The sequence below is a fragment of the Entelurus aequoreus genome, linkage group LG02, assembly GCF_033978785.1.
Source record: "Entelurus aequoreus isolate RoL-2023_Sb linkage group LG02, RoL_Eaeq_v1.1, whole genome shotgun sequence".
Taxonomy (NCBI): Eukaryota; Metazoa; Chordata; class Actinopteri; order Syngnathiformes; family Syngnathidae; genus Entelurus; species Entelurus aequoreus.
The window spans coordinates 11373351-11391551 of record NC_084732.1 but is presented as its reverse complement, the minus strand read 5'-3'; the positions used below and the strand labels follow the sequence as shown (position 1 = coordinate 11391551).

General features: G+C 33.6%; 1 protein-coding gene across 1 annotated transcript in view; it reads left to right on the top strand.

The window, feature by feature from the left end:
* The window catches only part of mtss1lb (MTSS I-BAR domain containing 2b), a 100212-nt gene extending 86329 nt beyond the window's left edge, over positions 1–13883 (top strand). The window contains exons 11-14 of the mRNA XM_062021350.1: positions 1–29; positions 10768–10938; positions 11134–11299; positions 11368–13883. The exon at positions 1–29 is cut by the window's left edge and continues 46 nt beyond it. Of these exons, the coding sequence (XP_061877334.1) occupies positions 1–29; positions 10768–10938; positions 11134–11299; positions 11368–12170 (1169 nt within the window). The 3' untranslated portion in view covers positions 12171–13883. The remainder of the gene's footprint in view (positions 30–10767; positions 10939–11133; positions 11300–11367) is intronic.
* The last annotated feature ends 4318 nt before the right edge of the window (positions 13884–18201 follow it).

Below are 18201 nucleotides of genomic sequence, written 5' to 3'. Positions count from 1 at the left end.
CAGTCAGCGAATGCAGCTCACCTACCACGGTCAGTCTACTACATCATGTCTCATGTCTACTATATCTCATGTCTACTACATCTCATGTCTACTACATCATGTCTCATGTCTACTACGTCTCATGTCTACTACTATCTCATGTCTACTACATCATGTCTCATGTCTACTACATCTCATGTATCATGTCTCATGTCTCATGTATCATGTCTCATGTCTACTACGTCTCATGTCTCATGTATCATGTATCATGTCTCATGTCTACTACATCATGTATCATGTATCATGTCTACTACATCATGTCTCTTGTATCATGTCTCATGTCTCATGTATCATGTCTCATGTCTCATGTCTCATGTCTACTACATCTCATGTATCATGTATCATGTCTCATGTCTCATGTATCATGTCTCATGTCTACTACGTCTCATGTCTCATGTATCATGTATCATGTCTCATGTCTCATGTATCATGTCTCATGTCTACTACATCTCATGTATCATGTATCATGTCTCATGTCTCATGTATCATGTCTCATGTCTACTACGTCTCATGTCTCATGTATCATGTCTCATGTCTACTATCTCATGTCTACTACATCATATCTCATGTCTACTACATCTCATGTCTACTACATCATGTCTCATGTATCATGTCTCATGTATCATGTCTCATGTCTACTACATCATGTCTCATGTATCATGTCTCATGTCTACTACATCATGTCTCATGTATCATGTCTCATGTATCATGTCTCATGTCTACTACATCTCATGTCTACTACATCTCATGTCTACTACATCTCATGTCTACTATCTCATGTCTACTACTATCTCATGTCTACTACATCTCATGTCTACTATATCTCATGTCTACTATATCTCATGTCTACTACATCATGTCTCATGTATCATGTCTCATGTATCATGTCTCATGTATCATGTCTCATGTATCATGTCTCATGTCTACTACATCATGTCTCATGTATCATGTCTCATGTATCATGTCTCATGTCTACTACATCTCATGTCTACTACATCTCATGTCTACTACATCTCATGTCTACTATCTCATGTCTACTACTATCTCATGTCTACTACATCTCATGTCTACTATATCTCATGTCTACTATATCTCATGTCTACTACATCATGTCTCATGTATCATGTCTCATGTATCATGTCTCATGTATCATGTCTCATGTATCATGTCTCATGTCTCATGTATCATGTCTCATGTATCATGTCTCATGTATCATGTCTCATGTCTACTACATCTCATGTCTACTACATCTCATGTCTACTGTCTCTCATGTCTACTATATCTCATGTCTACTACATCTCATGTCTACTATCTCTCATGTCAACCATATCTCATGTCTACTACATCTCATGTCTACTATATCTCATGTCTACTATATCATGTCTCATGTATCATGTCTCATGTATCATGTCTCATGTATCATGTCTCATGTATCATGTCTCATGTCTCATGTATCATGTCTCATGTATCATGTCTCATGTATCATGTCTCATGTCTACTACATCTCATGTCTACTACATCTCATGTCTACTGTCTCTCATGTCTACTATATCTCATGTCTACTACATCTCATGTCTACTATCTCTCATGTCAACCATATCTCATGTCTACTATATCTCATGTCTACTGTATCTCATGTGTACTACATCTCATGTCTACTATATCTCATGTCTACTATATCTCATGTCTACTATCTCATGTCTACTACTATCTCATGTCTAATATCTCTCATGTCTACTACATCTCATGTCTACTATATCTCATGTCTACTATATCTCATGTCTACTACATCTCATGTCTACTACATCATGTCTACTATATCTCATGTCTACTACATCATGTCTCATGTCTACTACATCTCATGTCTACTATATCTCATGTCTACTATATCGCATGTCTACTACATCTCATATCTACTATTTCTCATGTCTACTACATCTCATGTCTACTATATCTCATATCTACTATCTCATGTCTAATATCTCATGTGTAATATCTCATATCTACTCTCTCATGTCTACTATCTACTATATCTCATATCTACTATCTCATGTCTACTATCTCATGTCTACTACATCTCATATCTACTATATCTCATGTCTACTACATCTCATGTCTACTATATCTCATATCTACTATCTCATTTCTAATATCTCATGTGTAATATCTCATATCTACTCTCTCATGTCTACTAGCTACTATATCTCATATCTACTATCTCATGTCTACTATGTCATGTCTACTGCATCTCATGTATCATGTCTCATATCTCATATCTACAAACCCCGTTTCCATATGAGTTGGTAAATGGTGTTAGATGTAAATATAAACGGAATACAATGATTTGCAAATCATATTGTAGCATATTCAGTTGAATATGCTACAAAGGCAACATAATTAATGTTCAAACTGATAAACATATTTTTTTTGCAAATAATCATTAACTTTATAATTTGATGTCAGCAACACGTGACAAAGAAGTTGGGAAAGGTGGCAATAAATACTGATAAAGTTGAGGAATGCTCATCAAACACTTATTTGGAACATCCCACAGGTGAACAGGCTAATTGGGAACAGGTGGGTGCCATGATTGGGTATAAAAGTAGATTCCATGAAATGCTCAGTCATTCACAAACAAGGATGGGGCGAGGGTCACCACTTTGTCAACAAATGCCTGAGCAAATTGTTGAACAGTTTAAGAAAAACCTTTCTCAAGCAGCTATTGCAAGGAATTGAGGGATTTCACCATCTACGCTCCGTAATATCATCAAAGAGAATGTGGAGAAATCACTGCAGGTAAGCAGCTAAGCCCGTGACCTTCCATCCCTCAGGATGTACTGCATCAACATCAGTGTGTGTAAAGGATATCACCACATGGGCTCAGGAACAGAAACTGCATCAACAAGCCACATCAGTGTGTAAAGGATATCACCACATGGAACACTTCAGAAAACCACTGTCAGTAACTACAGTCGGTCGCTACATCTGTAAGTGCGAGTTAAAACTCTCCTACGCAAGGCCAAAACCGTTTATCAACAACACCCAGAAACACTTCACTGGGCCTGAGCTCATCTAAGATGGACTGATGCAAAGTGGAAAAGTGTTCTGTGGTCTGACGAGTCCACATTTCTAATTGTTTTTGGAAACTGTGGACGTCGTGTCCTCCGGACCAAAGAGGAAAAGAACCATCCGGACTGTTCTAGGGTGAAAGTGTAAAAGGCAGCATGTGTGATGGTATGGGGGTGTATTAGTGGTCAAGACATGTTCTAGGGTGAAAGTGTAAAAGGCAGCATGTGTGATGGTATGGGGGTGTATTAGTGGTCAAGACATGGGTAACTTACACATCTGTGAAGGCACCATTAATGCTGAAAGGTACATACAGCTTTTGGAGCAACATATGTTGTTACCATGGACGCCCCTGCTTATTTCAGCAAGACAATGCCAAGCCAGGTGTTACATCAGCGTGGCTTCATAGTAAAAGAGTGTGGGTACTAGACTGGCCTGCCTGTAGTCCAGACATTGAAAATGTGTGGCACCTGCAATGTGAGAAGGGAGACCCCCGGACTGTTGAACAACTTAAGCTGTACATCAAGCAAGAATGGGAAAGAATTCCACTTCAAAAATGTGTCTCCTCACTTCCCAAACCTTTACTGAGTGTTGTTAAAAGGAAAGGCCATGTAACACAGTGGTGAACATGCCCTTTCCCAACTACTTTGTCACGTGTTGCAGCCATGAAATTATAACTTAATTACTATTTGCAAAACAAAAGTAAAGTTTATGAGTTAGAACATGAAATATGTTGTCTTTGTAGCATATTCAACTGAATATGGCTTGAACATGATTTGCAAATCATTGTATTCTGTTTATATTTACATCTAACACCATTTACCAACTCATATGGAAACAGGGTTTGTACTATCTCATGTCTACTCTCTAATATATCATGTTTTATATCTCATATTTCATATGTAATATATCATGTTTTATATCTCATATTTCATATGTAATATATCATGATTTATATATCGTATGTAATATATCATGTTTTATAAATCATATTTCATATGTAATATATCATGATTTATATCTCATATTTCATATCTAATATATCATGTTTTATATCTCATATTTTATATCTAATATATCATGTTTTATATCCCATATTTCATATATAATATATCATGTTTTATATCTCATATTTTATTATTTATATATCATGTTTTATATCTCATGTCTAATATATCATGTTTTATATCTAATATTTTATTATTTATACATCATGTTTTATATCTTATATCTAATATATCATGTTTTATATCTCATATCTAATATATCATGTTTTATATCTCATATTTCATATGTAATATATCATGTTTTATATCTCATATGTAATATATCATGTTTTATATCTCATATTTCATATGTAATATATCATGTTTTAAATCTCATATCTCATATGTAATATATCTTGTTTTATATCTCATATTTCATATCTAATATATCATGTTTTATATCTAATATTTTATTATTTATATATCATGTTTTATATCTCATATCTAATATATCATGTTTCATATCTCATATTTCATATCTAATATATCATGTTTTATATCTCATATTCATATGAGATATATTATTTTTTATATCTCATATTTCATATTTGATATATCATGTTTTATATCTCATATGTAATATATCATGTTTTATATCTCATATGTAATATATCATGTTTTATATCTCATATTTCGTTCTTAATATATCATGTTTTATACCTCGTATTTCATATCTAATATATCATGTTTTATATCTCATATTTCATATCTAATATATCATGTTTTATATCTCATATTTTATTATTAATATATCATGTTTTATATCTCATAATTCATATCTAATATATCATGTTTTATATCTCATATTTCATATCTAATATATCATGTTTTATATCTCATATTTCATATGTAATATATCATGTTTTATATCTCATATTTCATATCTAATATATCATGTTTTATATCTCATATTTCATATTTGATATATCCTGTTTTATATCGCATACCTCATATGTAATATATCATGTTTTATATCTCATATTTCATATCTAATATATAATGTTTTGTATCTCATATTTTATTATTAATATATCATGTTTTATATCTAATAATTCATATCTACTATATCATGTTTTATATCTCATATTTCATATCTAATATATCATGTTTTATATCTAATAATTCATATCTACTATATCATGTTTTATATCTCATATTTCATATCTAATATATCATGTTTTATATCTCATATTTTACATCTAATATATCATGTTTTATATCTCATATTTCATATATAATATATCATGTTTTGTATCTCATATTTCATTATTTATATATCATGTTTTATATCTCATGTCTAATATATCATGTTTTATATCTAATATTTTATTATTTATATATCATGTTTTATATATCATATCTAATATATCATGTTTTATACCTCATATCTAATATATCATGTTTTATATCTCATATTTCATATGTAATATATCATGTTTTATATCTCATATGTAATATATCATGTTTTATATCTCATATTTCATATCTAACATATCATGTTTTATATCTAATATTTTATTATTCATATATCATGTTTTATATCTCATATCTAATACATCATGTTTTATATCTCATATCTAATACATCATGTTTTATATCTCATATTTCATATCTAATATATCATGTTTTATATCTCATACTCATATGAGATATATTATGTTTTATATCTCATATTTTATATTTGATATATCATGTTTTATATCTCATATGTAATATATCATGTTTTATATCTCATATTTCATTCTTAATATATTATGTTTTATATCTCCTATTTCATATCTAATATATCATGTTTTATATCTCATATTTTATTATTATTATATCATGTTTTATATCTCATAATTCATATGTAATACATCATGTTTTATATCTCATATTTCATATCTAATATATCATGTTTTATATCTCATATTCATATGAGATACATTATGTTTTATATCTCATATTTCATATTTGATATATCATGTTTTGTATCTCATATCTCATATGTAATACGTCATGTTTTATATCTCATATTTCATTCTTAATATATCATGTTTTATATCACCTATTTCATATCTAATACATCATGTTTTATATCTCATATTTCATATCTAATATATCATGTTTTATATCTCATATTTTATTATTATTATATCATGTTTTATATCTCATCATTCATATCTAATATATCATGTTTTATATCTCATATTTCATATCTAATATATCATGTTTTATATCTCATATTTATATGTAATATATTATGTTTTATATCTCATATTTCATATTTGATCTATCATGTTTTATATCTCATATCTCATATGTAATATACCATGTTTTATACCTCATATTTTATTATTAATATATCATGTTTTATATCTCATAATTCATATCTAATATATCATGTTTTATATCTCATAATTCATATCTAATATATCATGTTTTATATCTCATATTTCATATCTAATATATCATGTTTTATATCTCATATTTCATATCTAATATATCATGTTTTATATCTCATATTTCATATTTGATATATCATGTTTTATATCTCATATCTCATATGTGATATATCATGTTTTATATATCTCATATTTCATATCTAATATATCATGTTTTGTATCTCATATTTTATTATTAATATATCATGTTTTATATCTCATAATTCATATTTACAATATCATGTTTTATATCTCATATTTTATATCTAATATATCATGTTTTATATCTCATATTCATATGTAATATATTATGTTTTATATCTCATATTTCATATTTGATATATCATGTTTTATATCTCATAGGTAATATATCATGTTTTATATCTCATATTTCATATTTGATATATCATGTTTTATATCTCATATGTAATATATCATGTTTTATATCTCATATTTCATTTGTGATACATCATGTTTTATATCTCATATTTCATATCTAATATATCATGTTTTATATCTCACATTCATATGAGATACATTATGTTTTATATCTCATATTTCATATTTGATATATCATGTTTTGTATCTCATGTCTCATATGTAATACGTCATGTTTTATATCTCATATTTCATTCTTAATATATCATGTTTTATATCTCCTATTTCATATCGAATATATCATGTTTTATATCTCATATTTCATATCTAATATATCATGTTTTATATCTCATATTTTATTATTATTATATCATGTTTTATATCTCATAATTCATATCTAATATATCATGTTTTATATCTCATATTTCATATCTAATATATCATGTTTTATATCTCATATTTATATGTAATATATTATGTTTTATATCTCATATTTCATATTTGATCTATCATGTTTTATATCTCATATCTCATATGTAATATATCATGTTTTATATCTCATATTTCATATCTAATATATCATGTTTTATATCTCATATTTCATATTTGATACATCATGTTTTATATCTCATATGTAATATATCATGTTTTATATCTCATATTTTATATCTAATATATCATGTTTTGTATCTCATATTTTATTATTAATATATAATGTTTTATATCTCATAATTCATATCTACTATATCATGTTTTATATCTCATATTTCATATCTAATATATCATGTTTTATACCTCATATTTCATTCTTAATATATCATGTTTTATATCACCTATTTCATATCTAATATATCATGTTTTATATGTCATATTTCATATCTAATACATCATGTTTTATATCTCATATTTTATTATTATTATATCATGTTTTATATCTCATCATTCATATCTAATATATCATGTTTTATATCTCATATCTCATATCTAATATATCATGTTTTATATCTCATATTTATATGTAATATATTATGTTTTATATCTCATATTTCATATTTGATCTATCATGTTTTATATCTCATATCTCATATGTAATATATCATGTTTTATATCTCATATTTTATATCTAATATATGTTTTATATCTCATATTTCATATTTGATATATCATGTTTTATATCTCATATCTCATATGTAATATATCATGTTTTATATCTCATATTTCATATCTAATATATAATGTTTTGTATCTCATATTTTATTATTAATATATAATGTTTTATATCTCATAATTCGTATCTACTATATCATGTTTTATATCTCATATTTCATATCTAATATATCATGTTTTATATCTCATATTCATATGTAATATATTATGTTTTATATCTCATATTTCATATTTGATATATCATGTTTTATATCTCATATGTAATATATCATGTTTTATATCTCATATTTCATATCTAATATATAATTTTTCATATCTCATATTTCATATTTGATATATCATGTTTTATATCTCATATGTAATATATCATGTTTTATATCTCATATTTCATATCTAATATATAATTTCTTATATCTCATATTTCATATTTGATATATCATGTTTTATATCTCATATGTAATATATCATGTTTTATATCTCATATTTCATTTGTGATATATCATGTTTATATATCATATTTCATATATAATATATCATGTTTTATATCTCATATTCATATGAGATACATTATGTTTTATATCTCATATTTCATATTTGATATATCATGTTTTATATCTCATATGTAATACGTCATGTTTTATATCTCATATTTCATTCTTAATATATCATGTTTTATATCTCATATTTTATATCTAATATATCATGTTTTATATCTCATATTTTATTATTATTATATCATGTTTTATATCTCATAATTCATATGTAATATATCTTGTTTTATATCTCATATTTCATATCTAATATATCATGTTTTATATCTCATTTTTATATGTAATGTATTATGTTTTATATCTCATATTTCATACTTGATCTATCATGTTTTATATGTCATATCTCATATGTAATATACCATGTTTTATATCTCATATTTCATATCTAATATATCATGTTTTATATCTCATATTTCATATTTGATATAGCATGTTTTATATCTCATATGTAATATATCATGTTTTATATCTCATATGTAATATATCATGTTATATATCTCATATTTCATATCTAATATATAATTTCTTATATCTCATATTTCATATCTAATATATCATTTCTTATATCTCATATTTCATATTTGATATATCATGTTTTATATCTCATATGTAATATATGATGTTTTATATGTCATATTTCATTTGTGATATATCACGTTTTATATCTCATATCTAATACATCATGTTTTATATCTCATATTTCATATTTGATATATCATGTTTTATATCTCATATGTAATACGTCATGTTTTATAACTCATATTTCATTCTTAATATATCATGTTTTATATCTCATATTTCATATCTAATATATCATGTTTTATATCTCATATTTTATTATTATTATATCATGTTTTATATCTCATAATTCATATGTAATATATCATGTTTTATATCTCATATTTCATATCTAATATATCATGTTTTATATCTCATTTTTATATGTAATATATTATGTTTTATATCTCATATTTCATATTTGATCTATCATGTTTTATATCTCATATGTAATATTTCATGTTTTATATCTCATATTTCATATCTAATATATCATGTTTTATATCTCATATTTTATTATTATTATATCATGTTTTATATCTCATAATTCATATGTAATATATCATGTTTTATATCTCATATTTCATATCTAATATATCATGTTTTATATCTCATTTCTATATGTAATATATTACGTTTTATATCTCATATTTCATATTTGATCTATCATGTTTTATATCTCATATCTCATATGTAATATGTCATGTTTTATATCTCATATTTCATATCTAATATATCATGTTTTATATCTCATATTTCATATTTGATAAATCATGTTTTATATCTCATATGTAATATATCATGTTTTATATCTCATATGTAATATATCATGTTTTATATCTCATATGTAATATATCATGTTTTATATCTCATATGTAATACGTCATGTTTTATATCTCATATTTCATATGTAATATATCATGTTTTATATCTCATATGTAATATATCATGTTTTATATCTCATATGTAATATATCATGTTTTATATCTCATATGTAATATATCATGTTATATAATGTCAGTGTGTCACACTTCCTGTCCCCGTGTGTCCCCCCCATCACGTCCCCCTCCTCTCCTCTCCTCTCCTCTCCTCTCCTCTCCTCTCCTCTCCTCTCCTCTCCTCTCCTCTCCTCTCCTCTCCCCTCCTCTCCTCTCCTCTCCTCTCCTCTCCTCTCCTCTCCTCTCCTCTCCTCTCCTCTCCTCTCCTCTCCTCTCCTCTCCTCTCCTCTCCTCTCCTCTCCTCTCCTCTCCTCTCCCCTCCTCTCCTCTCCTCTCCTCTCCTCTCCTCTCCTCTCCTCTCCTCTCCTCTCCTCTCCTCTCCTCTCCTCTCCTCTCCTCTCCTCTCCTCTCCTCTCCTCTCCTCCTTCCTACTGTACTTCCATCACTTGTCTGCTCTCCTCCATTTTGCTTTATTTGACTCCGCCCCCACGCCGTCTTGTCACGATCATCCATCATGCAGGCCACGCCCCTTCCGCCTGAGCGTCCAACTGCTGGACGGTGACAAGTTTCACTTCCTGGACTAATGAGCTTCCCTCTTCAGGATTGGTCCAAAGCAGGTTCCTACGAGCAGCCTGGCCCCGCCCCCAGGAGGAAGGAGGGCTCGCCCTGTGCTCAGGGACACGCCCCCTCGCCCAGTGCTCAGGGACACGCCCCCTCGCACGCTGACGACACTCACAGGTCCAGAGGGCCTTCAGCTGCCGCCGTTGCCAAGGTAACACACTTTGTCCACTTCCTGTTTGGCCATGAGACACAGGGGGGCGCCTCAAGGGTGGGGTGGGGGGGGGGGGGGGGGTGTATTTATTGATGCTATTATCCAGGATGTGTCTGTACTTTGCTGCATTCATCTTTCCCTCTATTCTGATGCTCCTTATCTTGACATCTCAGACCTCTCATTGTGTGCCTTCAGTGCGGAGACGATGGTTCTCTGGCAGCCGGCGACCTGGCCACGGTTCTGAGCCGAGGTCTGGGTGGCGAGCAGCAGAAGAGCAGCAGGGACTCTCTGCAGTTCTCCAGCGGGTACAGCACAGAGACCACCACCCCGTCCTGCTCGGAGGACACCATCCCTTCTCAAGGTAAGTCCTTCGGTCCTCAGTCCTCGTCCCAGTTGCCTCTAATCCGGAGTCCTGATTCTGCCGCTCAGGTTCTGATTTCGACTGCTACTCTGTGAACGGCGATCCCGAAGGTCCGGAGGCTCAGTCGGACTTCGACAAGTCTTCCACTATTCCGCGTCACTCCAACATCGGCCAGAACTACCGTCGTATGATCCAGACCAAGAGACCTGCCAGCACCGCCGGTTTACCCAGCGGGGTCCTGGGCCCAGGGGGTCACGTGGTACCTGGACAGCCCGCAGGCGCAGGGGGAGGATCGGGGACTCCAGGGACCGCCACCATTCGTAGAACCCCGTCCACCAAACCGGGCGTGAGGCGCACTCTGTCCAGCGCCGGCCCCATTCCCATCCGGCCTCCCATCGTACCCGTCAAGACCCCCACCGTGCCCGGGGCGAGCGGGTACATGGGCGCCGTTCCAGTGCGTGTGGGCAGCGAGGAGTGCGTCTACTTCACCGGAACCGACGAGGCGCAGGGCGTGCTGGATTATGTGAAGGCGTCGCCCAAGCGCCTCAGCCTTCCGAACACAGCCTGGGGATCCGGGGCGGCGCTGGAGGTCTACGCCCAGCAACACGGGACAACTTTGGGGAGCAGGTCCGAGGAGGACCGGATGATCGCCGCCAACCGCCACAGCCTGGTAGAGAAGATCGGCGAGTTGGTCGCCGGCGCGCACGCCCTCGGCGAAGGCCAGTTCCCGTTCCCTGCCCTGCCGGATGACCCCACTGCGGGGGCGGAGGGGGCGGAGGGCGCGTCCGGCGACATGCTGACCACCATCAGGAGAGGCGTCCGACTCCGCAAGACCGTTTCCAACGACCGGTCGGCGCCGCGCATCTTGTGATCCAACCCCCGTCGGGGAAGGGGGAGGGTCCTTGCCGTGCGTGGCAGCAGAGTCCGGTAGAACTGAACCCCGTGGGAGAACTACCGGGAGAACACCTTTATATTTAATACTCGGGCCAATCAGAGACCTTCTATTAACCAGACTGTGGGAGGGGAGGGGCTACTGCAGGAAGAGCAAAGGGAGGGGCTAGGTGGAGTGAGTGGATGCAAGGGGGCGGGGCCAGGGCGTCACATGACCTGCTGGCTTGGAACCTCAACTGTTTGACTGGACTGAAGCTTCACAACACGGGGAGCCAACCGGCTGTGGGGGCCCCCATGGGGGCCTGCCCCCGCTGGTCGGCCTTGAACCGTGTGTGTGTGTGTGTGTGTGTGTGTGTGTGTGTGTGTGTGTGTGTGTGTGTGTGTGTGTGTGTGTGTAAATATGACGATGACATATAGACGTTTATATTTTGTAGAAAGAGAGCAATAAGTTGTCATTTCTGGCGCGAGGAAGAGGAAGTTGAGGATGAAGAAGCACTTTGATGAAGATGAGGAGAAATGAGAGTAGTCAGTGTTGTCCAAACCAGCAAAACGTTTGTAATTCAAATGATTTCTTTCCATCCCCGAAGCAAACTAACATCTTCTGCCAGCTCTGCATTCAATATAAAAGTCTTCGTTTGGCTTTTTGAAAGATTGATGACAGAGCTCCATTTGAAGACACGTAGTGAAGCCTGCTTTGTATTCTTTAATACATTAAGAAACACCGCCATCACGCTACCTATGTGAGCTACATGCTAACATGACGTTTTAACATAATGCTAAGTTAGCAACATTAGCATAGCTATATGAGCTACATGCTAACATTACATTTTAACATCATGATTAGCAACACTAGCATAGCTATCTAAACTACATGCTAACTTTATATTTTAACATCATGATAAGTTAGCAACATTAGCATAGTTATTTGAGCTACATGCTAACATGACATTTGAACATCATGCTCTAATAGCAACACTAGCATAGCTATCTAAACTACATGCTAACTTTATATTTTAACATCATGATAGGTTAGCAACATTAGCATAGTTATTTGAGCTACATGCTAACATGACATTTGAACATCATGCTCTAATAGCAACACTAGCATAGCTATCTAAACTACATGCTAACATTATATTTTAACATCATGGTAGGTTAGCAACATTAGCATAGTTATGTGAGCTACATGCTAACATGACGTTTGAACATCATGCTCTAATAGCAACACTAGCATAGCTATCGAAACTACATGCTAACATTATATTTTAACATCATGATAGGCTAGCAACATTAGCATAGTTATGTGAGCTACATGCTAACATGACGTTTGAACATCATGCTCTAATAGCAACACTAGCATAGCTATCGAAACTACATGCTAACATTATATTTTAACATCATGATAGGCTAGCAACATTAGCATAGTTATGTGAGCTACATGCTAACATGGCATTTGAACATCATGACAGGTTAGCAACATTAGCATAGCTATGTGAGCTACATGCTAACATGGCATTTGAACATCATGCTAGGTTGCAAAATGTTCACACTCCCACGTCTGGCTGAGTGATAGTTGTCAGGACTTTGTTTTCAGATGTGTAGTGAAGCCTGAGGAAGAGAATGTGTGTGAGATGGAAAATAGAAATTGTTCATAAAGAAATATAACTGTGACAACATCATTAAAAAGACATTTGTTGACATCTTTTCTTCATTTTCTGAACATTTTCATGACTTTGTTCATCTTATGTTAAAAACACTTATTACCTTTTGTCCATTCAGGATGTACTTAGTCACGTGCTAGCACTTATTACCTTTTGTCCATTCAGGATGTACTTAGTCACGTGCTAGCACTTATTACCTTTTGTCCATTCAGGATGTACTTAGTCACGTGCTAGCACTTATTACCTTTTGTCCATTCAGGATGTACTTAGTCACGTGCTAGCACAATGTAGCAGCGCTATGCTTAGCATGGGGGACAAACAAAATGTCTAACGTGAGATAAAAATCAAACATTTTTACTGTACAAGAAACATTTGCATCAGCATTTTACGTTTTAGTCATTTTAACATCATGCTAGGTTAGCAACATTAGCAAAGCAATGTAAGCTACATGCTAACATTACATCTTAACATCATGCTAGGTTAGCAACATTAGCAAAGCAATGTAAGCTACATGCTAACATTACATCTTAACATCATGCTAGGTTAGCAACATTAGCATAGCTACAAGACTTACATGCTAACATGACATCTAAATATATGCAAACAACTTCAATCAGCATGAATGTAACTTTATTATTCCTCTTAGCAACATGCTAGCAAACACACCAGCCTTTGTACACATGATGGAGATATGAAGTCCTCCTCTAGAACATCAATAAGATGGACAAAGTCCTCCACTAGAACATCAATAAGATGGACAAAGTCCTCCACTAGAACATCAATAAGATGGACAAAGTCCTCCACTAGAACATCAATAAGATGGACAAAGTCCTCCACTAGAACATCAATAAGATGGACAAAGTCCTCCACTAGAACATCAATAAGATGGACAAAGTCCTCCACTAGAACATCAATAAGATGGACAAAGTCCTCCACTAGAACATCAATAAGATGGACAAAGTCCTCCACTAGAACATCAATAAGATGGACAAAGTCCTCCACTAGAACATCAATAAGATGGACAAAGTCCTCCACTAGAACATCAATAAGATGGACAAAGTCCTCCACTAGAACATCAATAAGATGGACAAAGTCCTCCACTAGAACATCAATAAGATGGACAAAGTCCTCCACTAGAACATCAATAAGATGGACAAAGTCCTCCACTAGAACATCAATAAGATGGACAAAGTCCTCCACTAGAACATCAATAAGATGGACAAAGTCCTCCACTAGAACATCAATAAGATGGACAAAGTCCTCCACTAGAACATCAATAAGATGGACAAAGTCCTCCACTAGAACATCAATAAGATGGACAAAGTCCTCCACTAGAACATCAATAAGATGGACAAAGTCCTCCACTAGAACATCAATAAGATGGACAAAGTCCTCCACTAGAACATCAATAAGATGGACAAAGTCCTCCACTAGAACATCAATAAGATGGACAAAGTCCTCCACTAGAACATCAATAAGATGGACAAAGTCCTCCACTAGAACATCAATAAGATGGACAAAGTCCTCCACTAGAACATCAATAAGATGGACAAAGTCCTCCACTAGAACATCAATAAGATGGACAAAGTCCTCCACTAGAACATCAATAAGATGGACAAAGTCCTCCACTAGAACATCAATAAGATGGACAAAGTCCTCCACTAGAACATCAATAAGATGGACAAAGTCCTCCACTAGAACATCAATAAGATGGACAAAGTCCTCCACTAGAACATCAATAAGATGGACAAAGTCCTCCACTAGAACATCAGTAAGATGGACAAAGTCCTCCACTAGAACATCAATAAGATGGACAAAGTCCTCCACTAGAACATCAATAAGATGGACAAAGTCCTCCACTAGAACATCAATAAGATGGACAAAGTCCTCCACTAGAACATCAGAGATGGTGAAATCCCTAAATTCCTTGCAATAGCTGCTTGAGAAAGGTTGTTCTTAAACTGTTCAACAATTTGCTCAGGCATTTGTTGACAAAGTCAATCAATCAATCAATCAATGTTTATTTATATAGCCCTAAATCACAAGTGTCTCAAAGGGCTGTACAAGTGGTGACCCTCGCCCCGTCCTTGTTTGTGAATGACTGAGCATTTCATGGAATCTACTTTTATACCCAATCATGGCACCCACCTGTTCCCAATTAGCCTGCACACCTGTGGGATGTTCCAAATAAGTCTTTGATGAGCATTCCTCAACTTTATCAGTATTTATTGACACCTTTCACAACTTCTTTGTCACGTGTTGCTGACATCAAATTATAAAGTTAATGATTATTTGCAACAAAATAAAGTTTATGAGTTTGAACATGAAATATGTTGTCTTTGTAGCATATTCAACTGAATATGGCTTGAAAAGGATTTGCAAATCATTGTATTCTGTTTATATTTACATCTAACACCATTTACCAACTCATATGGAAATGGGGTTTGCAGATATTATGTACACAAAGAAGTCAAATATTTATTTTTTAATATCAGTTTTATTAATGATATATATTTGTGTTGTTTAAAGTCCTACTGAAAGCCACTACTAGCGACCACGCAGTCTGATAGTTTATATATCAATGATGACATCTTAACATTGCAACACATGCCAATACGGCCGGGTTAACTTATAAAGTGACATTTTACATTTCCCGCTAAACTTCCGGTCGAAACGCCTCTGAGGATGACGTATGCGCGTGACGTCAATCATTGAAACGGAAGTATTCGGACACCATTGAAGCCAATACGAAATAGCTGTTTTCATCTCATTCTGGGTGTATTCTGGACATCTGTGTTGGTGAATCTGTTTCAATCATGTTCATTGCATTATGGAGAAAGAAGCTGAGCAAGCAAAGAAGAAAGTTGTCGGTGCGAAGCGTCTATTTTGCGAGGGAAGTCAGCAGCAACAACAGTACACAGCCGGCGCTTCTTTCTTTACATTCCCGAAAGATGCAGTCAAGATGAAAGAACTCGGATAACAGAGACTCTAACCAGGAGGACTTTTGACTTGGATACACAGACGCCTGTAGAGAACTGGGACAACACAGACTCTTACCAGGATTACTTTGATTTGGATGACAAAGACGCAGACGTGCTACTGTGAGTATGCAGCTTTGGCTGCTAAACATTTGATCGCTTGACCGTATGTGCGCGTCACATACGTAACTTTTTTTTAAATATATAAGCTTTATGAACCTTGGGTTAGGTGAACGGTCTTTTGGGCTGAGTGATTGTGTGTGTTGATCAGGTGTTTGAATTGTATTGGCGTGTTCTATGGAGCTAGGAGCTAGCATAGGAGCTAGGAGCTAGCATAACAAACACGTAGGTGTTTTTATGCAGGATTAATTTGTGGCATATTGAATATAAGCCTGGTTGTGTTGTGGCTAATAGAGTATATATATGTCTTGTGTTTATTTACTGTTGTAGTCATTCCCAGCTGAATATCAGGTCACTCTCACAGCATCTTCCCTATCTGAATAGCTTCAACTCCCCACTAGTCCTTCACTTGCACTTTACTCATCCACAAATCTTTCATCCTCGCTCAAATTAATGGGGAAATTGTCGCTTTCTCGGTCCGAATCTCTCTCACTTCATGCGGCCATCATTGTAAACAATAGGGAACTTTGCGTATATGTTCAACTGACTACGTCACGCTACTTCCGGTAGGTGCAAGCCTTTTTTTTTATCAGATACCAGAAGTTGCGATCTTTATCGTCGTTGTTCTATACTAAATCCTTTCAGCAAAAATATGGCAATATCGCGAAATGATCAAGTATGACACATAGAATAGATCTGCTATCTCCGTTTAAATAAAAAAAAATTCATTTCAGTAGGCCTTTAAAGTCACAATGCAGCCTCTGTCATGCAACAATACTAAAGACCGCCACTAGAGGGAAGTGTCGTTCCACAACCATCCTTGTATTCATTGATTTAATTATTAATAAATTCATTTTGACCAGAACAACCTATTATTTAGTTATTTATGTATTTATTTGTACATGTATTAATTAATATACTGTGACCAGAACCAATCTTCTATTTATTAATTAATGTATTCTTGTATTTGTGCATTTACTTATTTGTTATCAATTTATTGTGACCATAACGACCTTGAATTTACTATGTATTTATTCATGTATTTATTCATTTACTTATTAATTAATTTGCTGTGACCAGACACAAAATTTTATTAGTTAATTAATTTAATTATGTATTTATTCGTTTACTTATTCTATCCATCCATTTTCTACCGCTTGTCCCTTTTTATTTGATTCATTTAATTTGACCATAACAACCTTTTATTTATTATTGATTAATTTGTTCATGTCTTTATTCATTTACTTATTTA